This window comes from Ranitomeya variabilis, chromosome 4 (genome assembly GCF_051348905.1).
Source record: "Ranitomeya variabilis isolate aRanVar5 chromosome 4, aRanVar5.hap1, whole genome shotgun sequence".
NCBI lineage: Eukaryota > Metazoa > Chordata > Amphibia > Anura > Dendrobatidae > Ranitomeya > Ranitomeya variabilis.
The window spans coordinates 237536261-237557699 of NC_135235.1; the positions used below are offsets into that span (position 1 = coordinate 237536261).

At 50.1% G+C, this 21439-nt stretch overlaps 1 protein-coding gene across 4 annotated transcripts in view; it reads right to left on the minus strand.

The window, feature by feature from the left end:
• Nucleotides 1-21439, minus strand: part of IGSF21 (immunoglobin superfamily member 21) — a 552595-nt gene that overhangs the window by 415061 nt on the left and 116095 nt on the right. For 2 of the 4 annotated variants that reach the window (XM_077260347.1, XM_077260348.1), the window contains exon 2: nucleotides 190-302. The exons of 1 other annotated variant lie outside the window; for it this stretch is intronic. In XM_077260347.1, coding sequence (XP_077116462.1) covers nucleotides 190-302 — 113 coding nt within the window. Of the gene's footprint in view, nucleotides 1-131; nucleotides 303-21439 lie in introns of all 4 variants that reach the window. One more of the 4 variants, XM_077260349.1, reaches the window with a different exon arrangement.

Genomic DNA, 21439 nt, shown 5'->3' on the forward strand with positions numbered 1-21439 from the left:
TCTTCCTTAAAATCCCAGCATATTCCCGGGAACTACATAGTACTGTGTTCTCTATATATGGGATTGTGATTTATGTGGCTTGTTCCTTGTAGATATACATTATTGATCCACTATCATGCCCAGCAGCTTACATCGGAATATGAGGCTTGTAGACTGGAATGAGGGAGGACGTATGAGCCGCTCTCTTACCCGGTACCACACGATTTCTCGCATCCTGCCGTCTGTCCTGAAGTTACATTTCAGAGTCACTGCGTCTCCAACCACCACCGGAGGAAGGGGCTCAATGGTGACTGTTAAATAACCTAGAAGGGAACAAGACACTGTGTAAGTGATTACCGCCATATTACCAGACACTTGGGACTATGGTAAAGCCATCCATGTAACAGCAGGCACAATAACGAAGGAGAAGCTAGGCAGGGCAGCCATCACATCATGGGATGGGGATGTACACAGACTTTGTGCTGGTGGTAAGAGATCACAGCTGTATATGTCCGGGTAATACATGTCACGCTTATACTAAACTCTATTGATTCTGGAAACCGATCTCAGGAACATCTATGGATCGCAGATCTATAGCTGGCCTCCACGGCACAGAACATTCCCCATAACAGAGACCCGAAGCCATAACGAGAGCAGAACCGACTGAAGAAACCGCCAGGACGGTCAATACGGCTCCAGGCAGCGGCTTTACACTGTTCTACCAAGAATCAAAAGAAGCAGAAACTACAAAAAAACACTGAATTACAAAGCAAAAATAATTATAGAAGCTGCTATAGAAGAGGTAAGAGAAAATTGGAAAAATTAGCAATACTGTGTCACCAAGGTCCCAAGCCCAAGAGATGATAGATGTGAGGATATAGACACCTAATTAACAGCAGAATTCTGGGATGATAGCTAAATATATTTTATTGGCGGCAGAGCCACAAAACCCCTGCACACACAGAAATACATCCTGACTATATAAAGTCTTCCATCAGCCACCACTAGGGGGAGCTCCCTGTATACAGAGATACATAACATCCTGTCTGTAGCCTCCACTAGGGGGGAGCTCCCTGTATACAGAGACACATGATAAGATCCTGTCTGCAGTCACCACTAGAGGGAGCTCCCTGTATAGAGAGATACATAAGATCCTGTCTGTAGCCACCACTAGGGGGAGCTCCCTGTATACAGAGATACATAAGATCATGTCTGCAGTCACCACTAGGGGGAGCTCCCTGTATACAGAGATACATAATAAGACCCTATCTGCAGTCACCACTAGGGGGAGCTCCCTGTATACAGAGATACATGATAAGATCCAGTCTGCAGCCACCAATAGGGGAGATCCCTGTATACAGAGATACATGATAAGATCATGTCTGCTGCCACCACTAGGGGGAGCTCCCTGTATACAGAGATACATGATAAGATCCTGTCTGCAGTCACCACTAGGGAGAGCTCCCTGTATACAGAGATACATGATAAGATCCTGTCTGCAGCCACCACTAGGGGGAGCTCCCTGTATACAGAGACACATGATAATGTGCTGTCTACAGTCACCACTAGAGGGAGCTCCCTGTATACAAAGATACATGATAAGATCCTGTTTGCAGTCACCACTAGGGGGAGCTCCCTGTATACAGAGACACATGATAATGTGCTGTCTGCAGTCACCACTAGAGGGAGCTCCCTGTATACAAAGATACATGATAAGATCCTGTTTGCAGTCACCACTAGGGGGAGCTCCCTGTATACAGAGACACATGATAATGTGCTGTCTGCAGTCACCACTAGAGGGAGCTCCCTGTATACAAAGATACATGATAAGATCCTGTTTGCAGCCACCACTAGGGGGAGCTCCCTGTATATAGAGATACATGATAAGATCCTCTCTGCAGCCACCACTAGGGGGAGCTCCCTGTATACAGAGATACACGATAAGATCCTGTCTGCAGCCACCACTAGGGGGAGCTCCCTGTATACAGAAATACATGATAAAATCCTGTCTGCAGCCACCACTAGAGGGAGCTCCCTGTATACAGAGATACATGATAAGGTCCTGTCTGCAGTCACCACTAGGGGGAGCTCCCTGTATACAGAGCTGATCATCACACTGGATACAGTGCTATTATGGATCAATACATGATCTGTATACAAAAAGCTCCTGAACTCCCTCTAGTGGTGGCTATAAGTAGCAGTTAACCCATTAATCAGAACGCTGACCTCAATCAGTACATTAAATATTGACCTAAACACATCAAAGATGTTTAAAAGTTGGAATTCACAGAGTTTTGGGGTCACATTCCACACAGGAAGAACGGAATGGAAAAGTTTCAATCTGTAATATCCGAGCTTTGGTTACAGCTTGTGTGGCTATTTGTCCTCGATGGCAGCCCCCCAGCCCCCTGTCGCAGCCTCTGAGCGCGGTCTTCTAGTGACGAGCCTGATGGACAGGCATATACAGGCATATACAGGTATGTAGCCTCTGGCAGATCGCCGCTCCTGTCCTTCCACTGCGGTAACATCAGCGCACAATTCTTTTGTCTTTGCTAAATGATTTCATTCTCGGTAGAAAAAGCAATTATCTGTGAAGTGGCCCCCAAACACTCAGCAAGCGGCCCCTGCAGGAGCCTCCCTGCAATAATCGCACCTGCCAAGAGCGCGGCCCTCCTGACTCAGCAGCTCCACATTCTGCTTCTCCAGGCAATGCTCAGTAAATGGGGGGGGCTTCTGTCGGGGGGATACTTACATCTACAAGACGTTACTTTGATAGTGAAGGGGTTAAGAGAAGAAAGCCGCCATCCATTAAACAATAGAAAAGAGAAAAAAATCCCTTCATTCTCACAAACAAGATTAATTTGCATCTCGCAGGTCGTATGCAAATCAGCCGCATAGAAAACGACAGGGAGACGAGCGGCGAGAGCTGGAGGGGTCGGGGGGGACAGCGGGGCCCAAGGAACAATATTGTCAGGCGGGAACCGATCAGAAAAAGTCCTATTGTGTGAACCCGGCCTTTGTGCTAAATCTATTCGGTTTTGGCAGCTTTTTTTTAAATCATTATTTGTATTAAAAATAAAAAGAAGCAATCGAGCAATTTCCACACCGATCCGGGGGCTTCTCTACACTGCAACTCTCCTAGGAAGGAAATTCACATGCACATAAGCAGCAATGCACAGACACTGCTGCACCAAAGCATCTAATGCGTGTGTGCAAAGGTCACTGAGCAGGGAGATGAGGTGAGCTGTGACACCACCTATAGGGAATGGTGGATCCTGTGTTATCTACTGTATATGGAGGTGTTATCAGTCATTGTACAGGAGGAGGAGGTGATCTGTGACATCTATTGTGAATGGTGGATCCTGTGTTATCTACTGTATATAGAGGTGTTATCAGTCATTGTACAGGAGGAGGAGGTGAGCTGTGACATCACCTATAGGGAATGGTGGATCCTGTGTTATATACTGTATATAGAGGTGTTATCAGTCATTGTACAGGAGGAGGTGAGCTGTGACATCACCTATTGTGAATGGTGGATCCTGTGTTATCTACTGTATATAGAGGTGTTGTCAGTCATTGTACAGGAGGAGGAGGAGGTGAGCTGTGACACCACCTATTGTATATGGTGGATCCTTCGTTATCTACTGGATATAGAGGTGTTATCAGTCATTGTACAGGAGGAGGAGGAGGTGAGCTGTGACATTACCTATTGTGAATGGTGAATCCTGTGTTATCTACTGTATATAGAGGTGTTATCAGTCATTGTACAGGAGGAGGAGGAGGTGAGCTGTGACACCACCTATTGTGTATGGTGGATCCTGTGTTATCTACTGTATATAGAGGTGTTATCAGTCATTGTACAGGAGGAGGAGGTGAGCTGTGACAACTATAGGAAATCACCATTCCCTATAGGTGATGTCACAGCTCACCTCCTGCTATATAATGATTGATAACAACTCTATATACAGTAGATAACACAGGATCCTCCATTGCCTATAGGTGTTATCTGCAGTATATAGAGGTGTTAACATACACACTGCACCAACACCAAGTTAACAGCGCTAACGGTCACCTTCCTTATGATCCTAGACCAAACCTGAGTTATAAACAGTCGGGACCCTGTTGCAGTTTCCTAATTTAGAAACATCTGGGCCAAATGTGAGGAGAGCAGGTACCAAGACAAGCACAAACATAAAGCTGGGACAGACGATGGATATGCTGAACAGTGGGAATGACGGCGACATACTGGAAATAATATCTGCAGCCCGGCTTGTTGCATTCAGGATTATGCACATTTTGCAACCAATATTGTGACCTTAGACACACAAAAGTATCGACTATTGCATGTGTGCCATTTTCTTCCAGTACCAGTCTGAGTCCTGAACTATACTGGTGTCCCAGTCTAAGACCTGAGCTATACTGGTGTCCCAGTCTAAGACCTGAGCTATACTGGTGTCCCCGTCTGAGACCTGAGCTATACTGGTGTCCCCGTCTGAGACCTGAGCTATACTGGTGTCCCCGTCTGAGACCTGAGCTATACTGGTGTCCCAGTCTGAGACCTGAGCTATACTGGTGTCCCCGTCTGAGACCTGAGCTATACTGGTGTCCCAGTCTGAGACCTGAGCTATACTGGTGTCCCAGTCTGAGACCAGAGTTATACCGGTGTCGTTTCCCAGTCTAAGACCTGAGCTATACTGGTGTCCCAGTCCGAGACCTGAGCTATATCGGTGTCCCAGTCTAAGACCTGAGCTATACTGCTGTCCCAGTCTGAGACCTTAGTTATACTGGTGTCCCAGTCTGAGACCTGAGCTATACTGGTGTCCCAGTCTGAGACCTGAGCTATATCGGTGTCTCAGTCTAAGACCTGAGCTATACTGCTGTCCCAGTCTGAGACCTGAGTTATACTGGTGTCCCAGTCTGAGACCTGAGCTATTCTGGTGTCCCAGTCTGAGACCTGAGCTATATCGGTGTCCCAGTCTAAGACCTGAGCTATACTGCTGTCCCAGTCTGAGACCTGAGTTATACTGGTGTCCCAGTCTGAGACCTGAGCTATACTGGTGTCCCAGTCTGAGACCTGAGCTATAGTGGTGTCCCAGTCTGAGACCTGAGCTATACTGGTGTCCCAGTATTAGACCTGAGCGCCTATACTGGTGTCCTAGTCTGAGACCTGAGCTATATCGGTGTCCCAGTCTGAGACCTGAGCTATACTGGTGTCCCAGTATTAGACCTGAGCTATATCGGTGTCCCAGTCTGAGCTATACTGGTGTCCCAGTATTAGACCTGAGCTATACTGGTGTCCCAGTATTAGATCTGAGCGCTTATACTGGTGTCCCAGTCTGAGACCTGAGCTATACTGGTGTCCCAGTATTAGACCTGAGCTATACTGGTGTCCCAGTCTGAGACCTGAGCTATACTGGTGTCCCACTATTAGACCTGAGCTATACTGGTGTCCCAGTCTGAGACCTGAGCTATACTGGTGTCCCAGTATTAGACCTGAGCTATACCGGTGTCCCAGTCTGAGACCTGAGCTATTCTGGTGTCCCAGTCTGAGACCTGAGCTATACTGGTGTCCCACTATTAGACCTGAGCTATACTGGTGTCCCAGTCTGAGACCTGAGCTATACTGGTGTCCCAGTATTAGACCTGAGCTATACCGGTGTCCCAGTCTGAGACCTGAGCTATTCTGGTGTCCCAGTCTGAGACCTGAGCTATACTGGTGTCCCACTATTAGACCTGAGCTATACTGGTGTCCCAGTCTGAGACCTGAGCAATTCTGGTGTCCCAGTCTTAGACGTGAGCTATACTGGTGTCCCAGTATTAGACCTGAGCGCCTATACTGGTGTCCCAGTCTGAGACCTGAGCTATTCTGGTGTCCCAGTCTGAGACCTGAGCTATACTGGTGTCCCACTATTAGACCTGAGCTATACTGGTGTCCCAGTCTGAGACCTGAGCAATTCTGGTGTCCCAGTCTTAGACCTGAGCTATACTGGTGTCCCAGTATTAGACCTGAGTGCCTATACTGGTGTCTCAGACGTCCACATGAACTGGACTGAATGTAACATTGCAGCTGCTGAACTCCTGATGGTAATTACTTCTAATGAGCGACACAAAAAAAGAAAACGAAAAAATGTTGTAACTTTCCTGACTGTTCCCTAGAAATAGCCGCTCCCTGGAGCTACGCTTCGGGAAGATTAAGAAGCTCGGGCTACAGAATCAGCAGCCATTACATCGACAGCGGCTCATTATGTAGAAGTGATGATGATCCATCGCCAAGAGTCGTCACATTGTGTCCCGAGTCTGTGGGAAATGAGGACAGGACAGTGAATGATTTCCTGCCACCCTTCAGCCCAGGTTCGAGGCTGCAAAAGTCATAGAAGAAATGGAGGAATAGAATGTGGTAAGACCGCCGGGTAACACAGGCGGAGAGCAGTATGGCCGCCCGCATCGGTCCACGGGGTTTGTAGGCATCGACCTCACAACAAGACAAGGAAAAATGTATCCGAATCTCTGTAATAATAATAATTTTATTATATATACCACCAACATATTCCGCAGCGCAGCACTTTACAATTATGCGGTGACATATACAGACAATAAATTCAGTACAAGGTAGGACAGTGAACAGTTTATGGAGTGAGGGTCCGGCTGCTCGCAAGCTACAATCTACAAGGAAATAGGGGGACAATAGGTGAAAAGTGTTTATTTCAGTTCCAGCAATTATAATAAATAGGTATTTTCATATAAAGCTGCAGGATCCCGGTCATCAGCCGGTCTCTGTATATGTACATGTATGATCCGTCATCAGCTGGTATCTGTATATGTACATGTATGATCCATCATCAGCCGGTATCTGTATATGTACATGTATGATCCATCATCAGCCGGTATCTGTATATGTACATGTATGATCCATCATCAGCCGGTATCTGTATATGTACATGTATGATCCGTCATCAGCCGGTATCTGTATATGTACATGTATGATCCGGTCATCAGCCAGGATCTGTATATGTACATGTATGATCAGGTCATCAGCCGGTATCTGTATATGTACATGCATGATCCGTCATCAGCCGGTATCTGTATATGTACATGTATGATCCGGTCATCAGCCAGGATCTGTATATGTACATGTATGATCAGGTCATCAGCCAGTATCTGTATATGTACATGTATGACCCGTCATCAGCCAGTATCTGTATATGTACATGTATGATCCGCTCATCAGCCAGTATCTGTATTTGTACTTGTATGATCCGTCATCAGCCAGTATCTGTATATGTACATGTATGACCCGGTCATCAGCCAGGATCTGTATATGTACATGTATGACCCGTCATCAGCCAGTATCTGTATATGTACATGTATGATCCGCTCATCAGCCAGTATCTGTATTTGTACTTGTATGATCCGTCATTAGCCAGTATCTGTATATGTACATGTATGACCCGGTCATCAGCCAGTATCTGTATATGTACATGTATGACCCGTCATCAACCAGTATCTGTATATGTACATGTATGATCTGTCATCAGCCAGTATCTGCATATGTACATGTATGATCCGTCATCAGCCGGTATCCGTATATGTACATGTATGATCCGGTCATCAGCCAGGATCTGTATATGTACATGTATGATCAGGTCATCAGCCAGTATCTGTATATGTACATGTATGACCCGGTCATCAGCCAGGATCTGTATATGTACATGTATGACCCGTCATCAGCCAGTATCTGTATATGTACATGTATGATCCGCTCATCAGCCAGTATCTGTATTTGTACTTGTATGATCCGTCATCAGCCAGTATCTGTATATAATAACAAAACAAGGCATAATCAGACAATGGGGCAATCAAGACACTCAATCGTGCTCAAAAGACCCACTACCAAAAGAGCAAACCAGCTCCATATAAATCACTTGAAAAAGAAGGAGTACCAGCGGAGCCAAAATATAGTGCAAAAGTTCAAAAGTTTATTAATTAATCATAATAAAGTGCATAAGTACAAGACATATTTTAAGAAAAGGGATGGTTAAAACATGGATCACTGCCAGTTCCCCCACCGTGATCTCCCACACCTGAGTACTAATCCGGAAGCAGCCAAATATGTTAAAATAGAAACCGTGGGAGACAATGCAAACACCACAATACAAGTAAAGTGCTTGAGCGATGCTTACCACTGGAGGGGAGCAAGGTGGGGTATACTGGATAGGAACCGGTCCGTACGAGACCCCCGACGCGCGTTTCGCCACGCGAATGTTCTGGCTTTCTCAAGGGGAGGTGCCCCGGAGCAGGTCAGGACAGTTCAAATAGTGCGGTAACCCACCCATGTGATCATACCACATGGGGAACGCGGACCAGTGATCGCCACATATTCGGCGCATGCGCACCCGCGGCGCCCCGTCCCGCGTCAGAGCCGGCGTCAGGCGTTGCTGCGGGCGTCGCTGGAAACAAGGTCCAGCGGCGCCTGCGCAAGACCAACATGACACCGTCCTGACTGGGAGCAGATGGAGCCGCGAGCAGCACACGCGCACTGTGGCAGTCCCAGGCCGCGGTAGATAAGAATAGATATTATTGCCTGAATGTATCTACATGCCAATAAGCCCGTATATATACCAGGAAAAATCACAACTGTATCAAAAAGACATATTGTATAAAATACATATACAATTGTGTAAACTGCAGTGCCAGGCTACAAAGATATTTTCCTTTCTACACATAATACATATATATCTTTATCATATCTGTATAGGTCGTGCTTGAGCTGGATGTAACGGCATGTTGATGTCATGATCTTCAGACGAAGTCCACATACGCGAAGTGTCCTGAGAGCCGGAGCAGAACGCAGGTAAGAAATAGCTATAAGATAACACAAAACAATAGTAAAATGAATAAAAACACAGTAAAAAACGAAACGGATACCCTATACGGGATCCACTTATGTGAGGACCAAAAAGGATGCGCTGGGCAGGAGCATATAAGCAAGAATAAATAAGACATTGGAATATATAATAGTCATGGGGCTGGTGGGTATACTGTTCAATTACTAGCCCAGAAAGGAGGAAAAACTGAGGGATTCATTGAGTCCCTTAGGGGTCAGGGTGTCAAGGCGGACAATCCACGCCGCCTCTCGTTGTGCCAGTATTTTCTTATAATTTCCACCCCTGACCCCAAGATGGACGCATTCAATGCCTCTGAATCGAAGGGTCCCCACGTCACAATTGTGGAATTGTTTAAAATGACGGGGGAGCGTCTTCAATTCAGAGTCATCCTGACTATTACGTGCGGCACCTATATCTCGGACATGCTCACGAACACGTATGCGTAGCTCTCTGGATGTAAGTCCCACATATATCAGAGAGCATCCGCACGTAGCATAGTATATGACATTAGATGTCCCACACGTGATGTGTTGTCTAATGTCATATACCTTGGATCCATCCGAAGATTTAAATGTTGAAATCCGTAACATGTTGGAGCATGCGAGGCAATGGCCGCACTTGAAGGACCCCAGGAGTGGGCCCCTAGTACCGAACGGGTTAGTAGTGGGGGGGACATAATGACTCCGCACTAACGAGTTGCCAAGATTAGGGGACCTTCTAGCTGTCATTGATGGAAACGTCCCCAATGCAGAGACCAATGCTGGTTCTGTCAACAAAACAGGCCAATGTTTATTTAAAATGTGCCGAATTTTTGGCCATTCGTGATTGTATGTTGTAATAAATCGGACTCTGTCTGTTTTGGTGCCTACCCCTTGTAGATCACCCCTTGGATACAGGAGGTCTCTCCGTGGTGTCCTTCTTGCTCTCTCAAACCCTCGCTTGATCGTCCTACGACTATATCCACGTGCCTCAAATCGTTGTCTCAAATCGTCTGCTTGTGCAAGAAATTTATTATCCGTAGAGCATATCCGCCTCGCCCTCAGGAACTGTCCGATCGGGACGGCCCCAATAGTGCTGTGATTATGAGCTGAGCCGGCGTGTAGAAGAGCATTAACAGATGTAGATTTTCTGAACACATCCGTCTGAATTTGGCGCTTATCATCTACTTCGAAAGTAACGTCCAGAAAATCAATCTGATGATCGTCATATTGATAAGTCAATTTTATATTAAGCTCATTGTTATTAAGCCGGCCCATAAACTCATCAAGCTGCTGCGCCGTTCCTCCCCACAAAAACAGGATGTCATCTATATAGCGCATCCAGCACAGCACATGGTCTATGGACTGCGCGCCCGCGTCGCCAAAAATAGACCTCTCCCATGCGCCCAGGAAGAGGTTGGCGTACGAGGGCGCGCAGGCCGCGCCCATGGCCGTGCCGCGCTGCTGTAGATAGTAATTATCCTTAAAGACAAAGAAATTGTGGGTAAGGACAAAGCGCAGCAGCTTGTGTTCAGAAAATCTACATCTGTTAATGCTCTTCTACACGCCGGCTCAGCTCATAATCACAGCACTATTGGGGCCGTCCCGATCGGACAGTTCCTGAGGGCGAGGCGGATATGCTCTACGGATAATAAATTTCTTGCACAAGCAGACGATTTGAGACAACGATTTGAGGCACGTGGATATAGTCGTAGGACGATCAAGCGAGGGTTTGAGAGAGCAAGAAGGACACCACGGAGAGACCTCCTGTATCCAAGGGGTGATCTACAAGGGGTAGGCACCAAAACAGACAGAGTCCGATTTATTACAACATACAATCACGAATGGCCAAAAATTCGGCACATTTTAAATAAACATTGGCCTGTTTTGTTGACAGAACCAGCATTGGTCTCTGCATTGGGGACGTTTCCATCAATGACAGCTAGAAGGTCCCCTAATCTTGGCAACTCGTTAGTGCGGAGTCATTATGTCCCCCCCACTACTAACCCGTTCGGTACTAGGGGCCCACTCCTGGGGTCCTTCAAGTGCGGCCATTGCCTCGCATGCTCCAACATGTTACGGATTTCAACATTTAAATCTTCGGATGGATCCAAGGTATATGACATTAGACAACACATCACGTGTGGGACATCTAATGTCATATACTATGCTACGTGCGGATGCTCTCTGATATATGTGGGACTTACATCCAGAGAGCTACGCATACGTGTTCGTGAGCATGTCCGAGATATAGGTGCCGCACGTAATAGTCAGGATGACTCTGAATTGAAGACGCTCCCCCGTCATTTTAAACAATTCCACAATTGTGACGTGGGGACCCTTCGATTCAGAGGCATTGAATGCGTCCATCTTGGGGTCAGGGGTGGAAATTATAAGAAAATACTGGCACAACGAGAGGCGGCGTGGATTGTCCGCCTTGACACCCTGACCCCTAAGGGACTCAATGAATCCCTCAGTTTTTCCTCCTTTCTGGGCTAGTAATTGAACAGTATACCCACCAGCCCCATGACTATTATATATTCCAATGTCTTATTTATTCTTGCTTATATGCTCCTGCCCAGCGCATCCTTTTTGGTCCTCACATAAGTGGATCCCGTATAGGGTATCCGTTTCGTTTTTTACTGTGTTTTTATTCATTTTACTATTGTTTTGTGTTATCTTATAGCTATTTCTTACCTGCGTTCTGCTCCGGCTCTCAGGACACTTCGCGTATGTGGACTTCGTCTGAAGATCATGACATCAACATGCCGTTACATCCAGCTCAAGCACGACCTATACAGATATGATAAAGATATATATGTATTATGTGTAGAAAGGAAAATATCTTTGTAGCCTGGCACTGCAGTTTACACAATTGTATATGTATTTTATACAATATGTCTTTTTGATACAGTTGTGATTTTTCCTGGTATATATACGGGCTTATTGGCATGTAGATACATTCAGGCAATAATATCTATTCTTATCTACCGCGGCCTGGGACTGCCACAGTGCGCGTGCGCTGCTCGCGGCTCCATCTGCTCCCAGTCAGGACGGTGTCATGTTGGTCTTGCGCAGGCGCCGCTGGACCTTGTTTCCAGCGACGCCCGCAGCAACGCCTGACGCCGGCTCTGACGCGGGACGGGGCGCCGCGGGTGCGCATGCGCCGAATATGTGGCGATCACTGGTCCGCGTTCCCCATGTGGTATGATCACATGGGTGGGTTACCGCACTATTTGAACTGTCCTGACCTGCTCCGGGGCACCTCCCCTTGAGAAAGCCAGAACATTCGCGTGGCGAAACGCGCGTCGGGGGTCTCGTACGGACCGGTTCCTATCCAGTATACCCCACCTTGCTCCCCTCCAGTGGTAAGCATCGCTCAAGCACTTTACTTGTATTGTGGTGTTTGCATTGTCTCCCACGGTTTCTATTTTAACATATTTGGCTGCTTCCGGATTAGTACTCAGGTGTGGGAGATCACGGTGGGGGAACTGGCAGTGATCCATGTTTTAACCATCCCTTTTCTTAAAATATGTCTTGTACTTATGCACTTTATTATGATTAATTAATAAACTTTTGAACTTTTGCACTATATTTTGGCTCCGCTGGTACTCCTTCTTTTTCATCTGTATATGTACATGTATGACCCGGTCATCAGCCAGTATCTGTATATGTACATGTATGACCCGTCATCAACCAGTATCTGCATATGTACATGTATGATCTGTCATCAGCCAGTATCTGCATATGTACATGTATGATCCGTCATCAGCCGGTATCTGTATATGTACATGTATGATCCGCTCATCAGCCAGTATCTGTATTTGTACTTGTATGATCCGTCATCAGCCAGTATCTGTATATGTACATGTATGACCCGGTCATCAGCCAGGATCTGTATATGTACATGTATGACCCGTCATCAGCCAGTATCTGTATATGTACATGTATGATCCGCTCATCAGCCAGTATCTGTATTTGTACTTGTATGATCCGTCATCAGCCAGTATCTGTATATGTACATGTATGACCCGGTCATCAGCCAGTATCTGTATATGTACATGTATGACCCGTCATCAACCAGTATCTGCATATGTACATGTATGATCTGTCATCAGCCAGTATCTGCATATGTACATGTATGATCCGTCATCAGCCGGTATCTGTATATGTACATGTATGATCTGGTCATCAGCCAGGATCTGTATATGTACATGTATGATCAGGTCATCAGCCAGTATCTGTATATGTACATGTATGATCCGTCATCAGCCAGTATCTGTATGTGTACATGTATGACCGGTTATCAGCCAGTATCTATGTACATGTATGACCCGGTCATCAGCCAGGATCTGTATATGTACATGTATGACCCATCATCAGCCAGTATCTGTATATGTACATGTATGATCCGGTCATCAGCCAGTATCTGTATATGTACATGTATGATCCGGTCATCAGCCAGGATCTGTATATGTACATGTATGACCCGTCATCAACCAGTATCTGTATATGTACATGTATGATCTGTCATCAGCCAGTATCTGTATATGTACATGTATGATCCGGTCATCAGCCAGTATCTGTATATGTACATGTATGACCCGTCATCAACCAGTATCTGTATATGTACATGTATGATCCGGTCATCAGCCAGTATCTGAATATGCACCGACCCGACCATAGAGCATGACCCGACCACAGAGCACTGAACCGACCACAGAGCACCGACCCAACCACAGACCCAACTACTGAGCACCGAACCGACCACAGAGCACCGACCCGACCACCGACGTGACCAGGGAGCACCGACCCGACCACCGACGTGACCAGGGAGCACCGACCCGACCACCGACGTGACCAGGGAGCACCGACCCGACCAGGGAGCAATGACAAACAGGAGTCATCCAGGTAGTGCCCTTCCTCCACTTGGCACATGATGGGCCTGACGCCGTCTGTCACCAGTCTGAAGAGAAATGTACAAAGTGACATTGGGACATCATGAGACCGCTTACTGCACTGCTGTCTCCTGCAGTCACCTCTCTAGAAATGAGTCTCTATAGTGGACGGTGGTAAATCATGCTGAATGTCGGCAGCTGTCTCCTCTCCGGAAAATAACCGCAAGAAATCATGACTTCTACTGAAAAGACGGCATTTAATCAAGGTGTATCCCAGGACAGAGTCACCTCTCGAGAAGACACTGTCAACAAGAGACAGCGCAGATATAACACGGTCTACACAAGAGACAGTATCACACTGGACAGTCTCTCAATGAGTGTCACGTCTCCAGAGGTGAATTCATGAGACTGCACCGTGTCTCTTTATTCCATTACACATCTACGCGAGACAATAGCAAATCAGACTGTCTCTTACAGACATGTCATCTCTCTGGTGATATATGATGCTCTCTGCACAGAGTTGTCTCTCTAGAAGAGACAGCAATAAATCAATCATTTTCTGCTCTCTGGAAGAGATGATAAAACATCAGACTGTCTCTCAGAGTGCGGACACTTCTCTATAAGAGACCGCAACATATAAAAAAATGTCAAAAGTAGCTGCAGCCCTCTCTCCAGATGAGACAGCAATAGATCTCCACTCTCATCCATCATTATCTCTGGTATCACCAGACCATCTCTCATATAGTGTCCCCTCCTCAGAAGAGACAGCTCTACGTCAGTCTCCGGTCCCACAGCAGACAGTCTCCCAGTCACCTCTTTACATCAGACCTGACAGTCTGTTGGGTCAGTCACCTGTCTCTTAGAGACAGTCCTACATCAGACTGTCTCTTGGATCGGAGTCCTCTTTCTAGAAAAGACAGTGAGGCATGAGACGCACTCAGAGCAGTGTCTCCTCTCTTCACTAGACTGTCTCTGGTGGCAGTCACATCTGCTGACATCTCAGCTGTCTAATGTGGGCGCCAGGTTTTCAGGGCACTCGGCTGTTCCGCTGAAATACCGCGCGCTTCCTTAATAGTTTTCCTGACCCGAGCTGGGGGCAAATCGCGGGATTAATGGCCGCGTCTGCCCCCCATTCCGATCATTAATTCTCCCCGTGATGCTTAATAGCCGCTGCTGTCTCCCCGAGCTCTGGCACTCTTTCTGGCTCCTTGTCTTCGCCCGTCTCCGATGCTCAAGAGACCGGCTTATGTGGGTTATAAAGAACGCGGGCGCGATGGCATCTGAAGGCTGCGTCCGGCGTGGCCGATAGCATCTCGCCCCGGACTCATATTTCTCATGGTTGGCTCGTATTTCTGGCCGCGTGATGAGGTTACAGATCACAGCGCTCGCGGCCGTCTCACAGTGTCCGATACCGTCATACAGCATCTGCTCTCGTCATACAGTGCCCGCTCCCGCCATACAGCGTCCGCTCCCGTCATACAGCGCCCGGTCACGTCATACAGCGCGCGCTCCCGTCATACAGCGCCCGCTCCCGTCATACAGCGCCCGCTCCCGTCATACAGCATCTGCTACCGTCATACAGCGCCTGCTCTCGTCATACAGCACAAGCTCCCGCCATACAGCGTCCGCTCCCGTCATACAGCGCCCGCTCACGTCATACAGCGCCCGCTCCCGTCATACAGCGCCCGCTCCCGTCATACAGCGCCCGCTCCCGTCATACAGCGTCCGCTCACGTCATACAGCGCCCGCTCCCGTCATACAGCATCTGCTACCGTCATACAGCGCCTGCTCTCGTCATACAGCACAAGCTCCCGCCATACAGCGCCCGCTCCCGCCATACAGCGTCCGCTCCCGCCATACAGCGTCCGCTCCCGCCATACAGCGTCCGCTCCCGTCATACAGCGTCCGCTCCCGTCATACAGCGCCCGCTCACGTCATACAGCATCTGCTACCGTCATACAGCGCCTGCTCTCGTCATACAGCACAAGCTCCCGCCATACAGCGTCCGCTCCCGTCATACAGCGCCCGCTCCCGTCATACAGCGCCCGCTCCCGTCATACAGCGCCCGCTCCCGCCATACAGCGCCCGCTCCCGCCATACAGCGCCCCCTCCCGCCATACAGCGCCCGCTCCCGCAATACAGCGCCCGCTCCCGCAATACAGAGCCCGCTCCAGTCATACAGAGCCCGCTCCAGTCATACAGAGCCCACTCCCGTCTTAGTATCCGCTCCCGTCATACAGCGCCCGCTCCCATCTGAGTCCGCTCCCGCCATACAACGTCCGCTCCCACCATACAGCGCCCGCTCACGTCATACAGCGCCCGCTCCCGTCATACAGAGCCCGCTCCAGTCATACAGAGCCCACTCCCGTCTTAGTATCCGCTCCCGCCATACAGCGCCCGCTCACGTCATACAGCGTCCGCTCCCACCATACAGCGCCCGCTCACGTCATACAGCGCCCGCTCCCGTCATACAGAGCCCGCTCCAGTCATACAGAGCCCACTCCCGTCTTAGTATCCGCTCCCGCCATACAGCGCCCGCTCACATCATACAGCGCCCGCTCCCATCATACAGAGCCCATTCCTGTCTCAGTATCCGCTCCCGTCATACAGCGCCCGCTCCCGTCTCAGAGTCCGTTCCCGTCATACAGCGCCCACGCCATCTCACACCGTCCGCACCCATCATACAGCACCTGATCCCGTCTCAGAGTCCGTTCCAGTCTCACCCCGTCCGCTCCAGTTTCATACAGTCTGCTCCCGTCTCTCACACCCTCCGGTCTCACACCCTCCGCTCCCGTCTCACACTCTACGCTCCAGTCTCACACCCTCCGCTCCAGTCTCACACCCATACGCTCCCATCTCACACTCCCTCCGTCTCCATGTCTGTTCATTGCGTTACTAGATTGCATTATGTCAGACGCAACACGAGTGCATGCTTAATTCCCAAATATTCTCCACTCACATCCAGATCTGCAGTTCGACGGCTCCCAGTTCTACGGTGCAGTGTATTGTGGGAGATGAGACAATAGTTGCACCGTTCATTCACCTTGCATATGCAGCTTTGGATGTGACTAGAGCACAGACCCTATAAATTCACAGAACCTTCTGTATAAATCTGAGCTGCGATGTCGGTAGTGTGGAACACAAGAGCGATGAAACAAGAGGCCGACCAGTGCAAGACATGGAGCCGCAGCTCCGCAGCCCGGGGCGGACGAATGCAGGAGAGCGGCCGCTTCATTGGGTGTAAGAAACGACGGAATCCTCATTTCTGGGGGTTCAAATCACTTTTTTTTCTGGTGATTTTCATTTTTTTTTTTTTTACCAAATTCTTTAGCGCACGCTGTTCATGTGCAAAATCGGAAATGCTCCAAATTTCTGTCTTCGACTTTTTGTGATCTTTTTAAGCAAAAAATGACATTTAAAACTAAAATGTTGCTAAATTTTCAAGGTGCTGTGGGGAAACGTCAGGGGCACTAAAGTATTACAGGGGGACGGAGGACAGTTGTGATCAGATACTGTATTTGATGAATCCCACTATCCTGTATACAAGACCATGCAAACGATAGGGGCTGTAGTACTGAACGGATCTCTGACACTGCAGGGCTGTCCCAGACTATCAGACAGGGAATTAGATACACAGCTCAGACACCATCACATGATTAGGTACAGTAGCTCAGCAGACAGCATCACACACTATAGGATTAGCTACAGTATCTCAGTAGTCACCTCTTCTCGCCGTCCCTCCATTGTCACAGGGAGCGGTGACCAGCTCCAGCTATGAGGACATCTCTTCTCACCATCCTCCCACGTCGCAGGGAGCGATGACCGGCGCCTGCTATGAGGATGTCTCTTCTCACCATCCTCCCACGTCACAGGGAGCGGTGACCGGCGCCTGCTATGAGGACGTCTCTTCTCGCCATCCTCCCACGTCACAGGGAGCGGTGACCAGTGCCCGCTATGAGGACGTCTCTTCTCGCCATCCTCCCACGTCGCAGGGAGCGGTGACCAGCTCCAGCTATGAGGACGTCTCTTCTCACCATCCTCCCACGTCGCAGGGAGCGGTGACCAGCTCCAGCTATGAGGACGTCTCTTCTCACCATCCTCCCATGTCGCAGGGAGCGGTGACCAGCTCCAGCTATGAGGACGTCTCTTCTCACCATCCTCCCATGTCGCAGGGAGCGGTGACCAGTGCCCGCTATGAGGACGTCTCTTCTCGCCGTCCTCCCATGTCACAGGGAGCGGTGACCAGCTCCAGCAATGAGGACGTCTCTTCTCACCATCCTCCCACGTCGCAGGGAGCGGTGACCGGCGCCTGCTATGAGGACGTCTCTTCTCACCATCCTCCCACGTCGCAGGGAGCGGTGACCGGCGCCTGCTATGAGGATGTCTCTTCTCGCCATCCTCCCACGTCGCAGGGAGCGGTGACCAGTGCCCGCTATGAGGACGTCTCTTCTCGCCATCCTCCCACGTCGCAGGGAGCGGTGACCAGCTCCAGCTATGAGGACGTCTCTTCTCACCATCCTCCCACGTCGCAGGGAGCGGTGACCAGCTCCAGCTATGAGGACGTCTCTTCTCACCATCCTCCCATGTCGCAGGGAGCGGTGACCAGCTCCAGCTATGAGGACGTCTCTTCTCACCATCCTCCCATGTCGCAGGGAGCGGTGACCAGTGCCCGCTATGAGGACGTCTCTTCTCGCCGTCCTCCCATGTCACAGGGAGCGGTGACCAGCTCCAGCAATGAGGACGTCTCTTCTCACCATCCTCCCACGTCGCAGGGAGCGGTGACCGGCGCCTGCTATGAGGACGTCTCTTCTCACCATCCTCCCATGTCACAGGGAGCGGTGACCAGCTCCAGCAATGAGGACGTCTCTTCTCACCATCCTCCCATGTCGCAGGGAGCGGTGACCAGCTCCAGCTATGAGGACGTCTCTTCTCACCATCCTCCCATGTCGCAGGGAGCGGTGACCAGCTCCAGCAATGAGGACGTCTCTTCTCACCATCCTCCCATGTCGCAGGGAGCGGTGACCAGCTCCAGCTATGAGGACGTCTCTTCTCACCATCCTCCCATGTCGCAGGGAGCGGTGACCAGCTCCAGCTATGAGGACGTCTCTTCTCACCATCCTCCCATGTCGCAGGGAGCGGTGACCAGTGCCCGCTATGAGGACGTCTCTTCTCGCCGTCCTCCCATGTCACAGGGAGCGGTGACCAGCTCCAGCAATGAGGACGTCTCTTCTCACCATCCTCCCACGTCGCAGGGAGCGGTGACCGGCGCCTGCTATGAGGACGTCTCTTCTCACCATCCTCCCATGTCACAGGGAGCGGTGACCAGCTCCAGCAATGAGGACGTCTCTTCTCACCATCCTCCCATGTCGCAGGGAGCGGTGACCAGCTCCAGCTATGAGGACGTCTCTTCTCACCATCCTCCCATGTCGCAGGGAGCGGTGACCAGCTCCAGCAATGAGGACGTCTCTTCTCACCATCCTCCCATGTCGCAGGGAGCGGTGACCAGCTCCAGCTATGAGGACGTCTCTTCTCACCATCCTCCCATGTCGCAGGGAGCGGTGACCAGCTCCAGCTATGAGGACGTCTCTTCTCACCATCCTCCCATGTCGCAGGGAGCGGTGACCAGCTCCAGCTATGAGGATGTCTCTTCTCGCCATCCTCCCATGTCACAGGGAGCGGTGACCAGCTCCAGCAATGAGGACGTCTCTTCTCACCATCCTCCCACGTCGCAGGGAGCGGTGACCGGCGCCTGCTATGAGGACGTCTCTTCTCACCATCCTCCCATGTCACAGGGAGCGGTGACCAGCTCCAGCAATGAGGACGTCTCTTCTCACCATCCTCCCATGTCGCAGGGAGCGGTGACCAGCTCCAGCTATGAGGACGTCTCTTCTCACCATCCTCCCATGTCGCAGGGAGCGGTGACCAGCTCCAGCAATGAGGACGTCTCTTCTCACCATCCTCCCATGTCGCAGGGAGCGGTGACCAGCTCCAGCTATGAGGACGTCTCTTCTCACCATCCTCCCATGTCGCAGGGAGCGGTGACCAGCTCCAGCTATGAGGACGTCTCTTCTCACCATCCTCCCATGTCGCAGGGAGCGGTGACCAGCTCCAGCTATGAGGATGTCTCTTCTCGCCGCCCCTCCATTGTCACAGGGAGTGGTGACCGGCGCCTGCTATGAGGACGTCTCTTATCGCTGTCCCTCTATTGTCACAGGGAGCGGTGACCAGCTCCCGCTAGCAGGATGTCTCTTCTTGCCGTTCCTACATTGTCGCAGGGAGTGGTGACCGGCGCCCGCTATGAGAACACCTTCTCGCCGTTCCTCTACTGTCGCAGGGAGCGGTGACCAGCGCCTGCTATGAGGACGTCTCTTCTCGCCGTCCCTCCATTGTCACAGGGAACGGTGACCGGCGCCTGCTATGAGGACGCCTCTTCTCGCTGTCCCTCCATTGTCACATGGCGCGGTGACCGGCGCCTGCTATGAGAACACCTATTCTCGCTGTTCCTCCACTGTCACAGGGAGCGGTGACCAGCTCCAGCTATGAGAATGTCTCTTATCGCTGTTCCTCCATTGTCACAGGGAGCGGTGATCAGCTCCCGCTAGGAAGACATCTCTTCTCGTCGTTCCTCCATTGTCGGAGGGAGCAGTGACCCGCGCCCGCTATGAGAACACCTCTTCTCGCCGTTTCTCCACTGTCGCAGGGAGCGGTGACCGGCGCCCGCTATGAGAACGTCTCTTCTCGCCGTCCCGCCATTGTCGCAGGGAGTAATGACCTCCGCTGACAGGGACGATCACGAGGTGTCATGGCGGCGACGCTTCATGCACTAATGGATGATTGGGACTTCTTCCTGAGCTCCATTACTGACCTTGGAAGGAAAGGGCGCTGAGGTTGCTGCAATCAAACATTGTGATTTCCCGCCACGCCGATTAGTATGCGAAGCGCGGATGCGTCGCCTTCATCCGGGAGAGAGATGGCCTGAAAGGTGTCATTTTTCACCCGCTGACACAATCCGCTCCCGCGCTCCCTACAAACGCCTGATATTTATCGAAGGAAGGGCTATACATATACATATATATTTTAGGTGATGGGAGCGCGAGATGCCGGGTCCCTCAGGGGGGAATACATCTCATTTGCCACTTCCTTCAAGGAGAGATTTGTGAGGCTCAGAGTTTACTGCCTTGTCATTTCCCGCCGCTGCTAACGAGCAATGCTCTGCCGCGCCGTCACAGCTCAAGGGCTCCTGCTCTCAGCCGCTAATCCAGAGCCGGGGCCAATAAGAGTGCAAGCTCTTGGGATTAACAGTGATGAGCAACCACAGCCTGGAATAGGAGGAGTGCTCAGTCCATCCGCGCCGACGGTACAACATTCATTCAGCAGGCAGCACTGTACACATGGATGCTCAGCTCAGCCGAGCGTGCACGTGCTCCCAATGAATACAGACGAGCAAGAAGATTGCCAGACACCTCATCTCCCCAAGAAAGAAAAAAAGGATGCTCAATGAACTCCAATGGCCGATCCTTCACACCCCCAGAAAAAAATCAGGTCTGCACTCACACAATACACAATGCACAATGTCATTCACTGACGCAGTCAGATCTGCAGAGATTTTTCGGCATCACATTCTTACAGATAACACAAGAAACTGTAAATGATTAATAGCTGCTGAGTAAAATAAACGGATTCTGAACGGATGACGAGA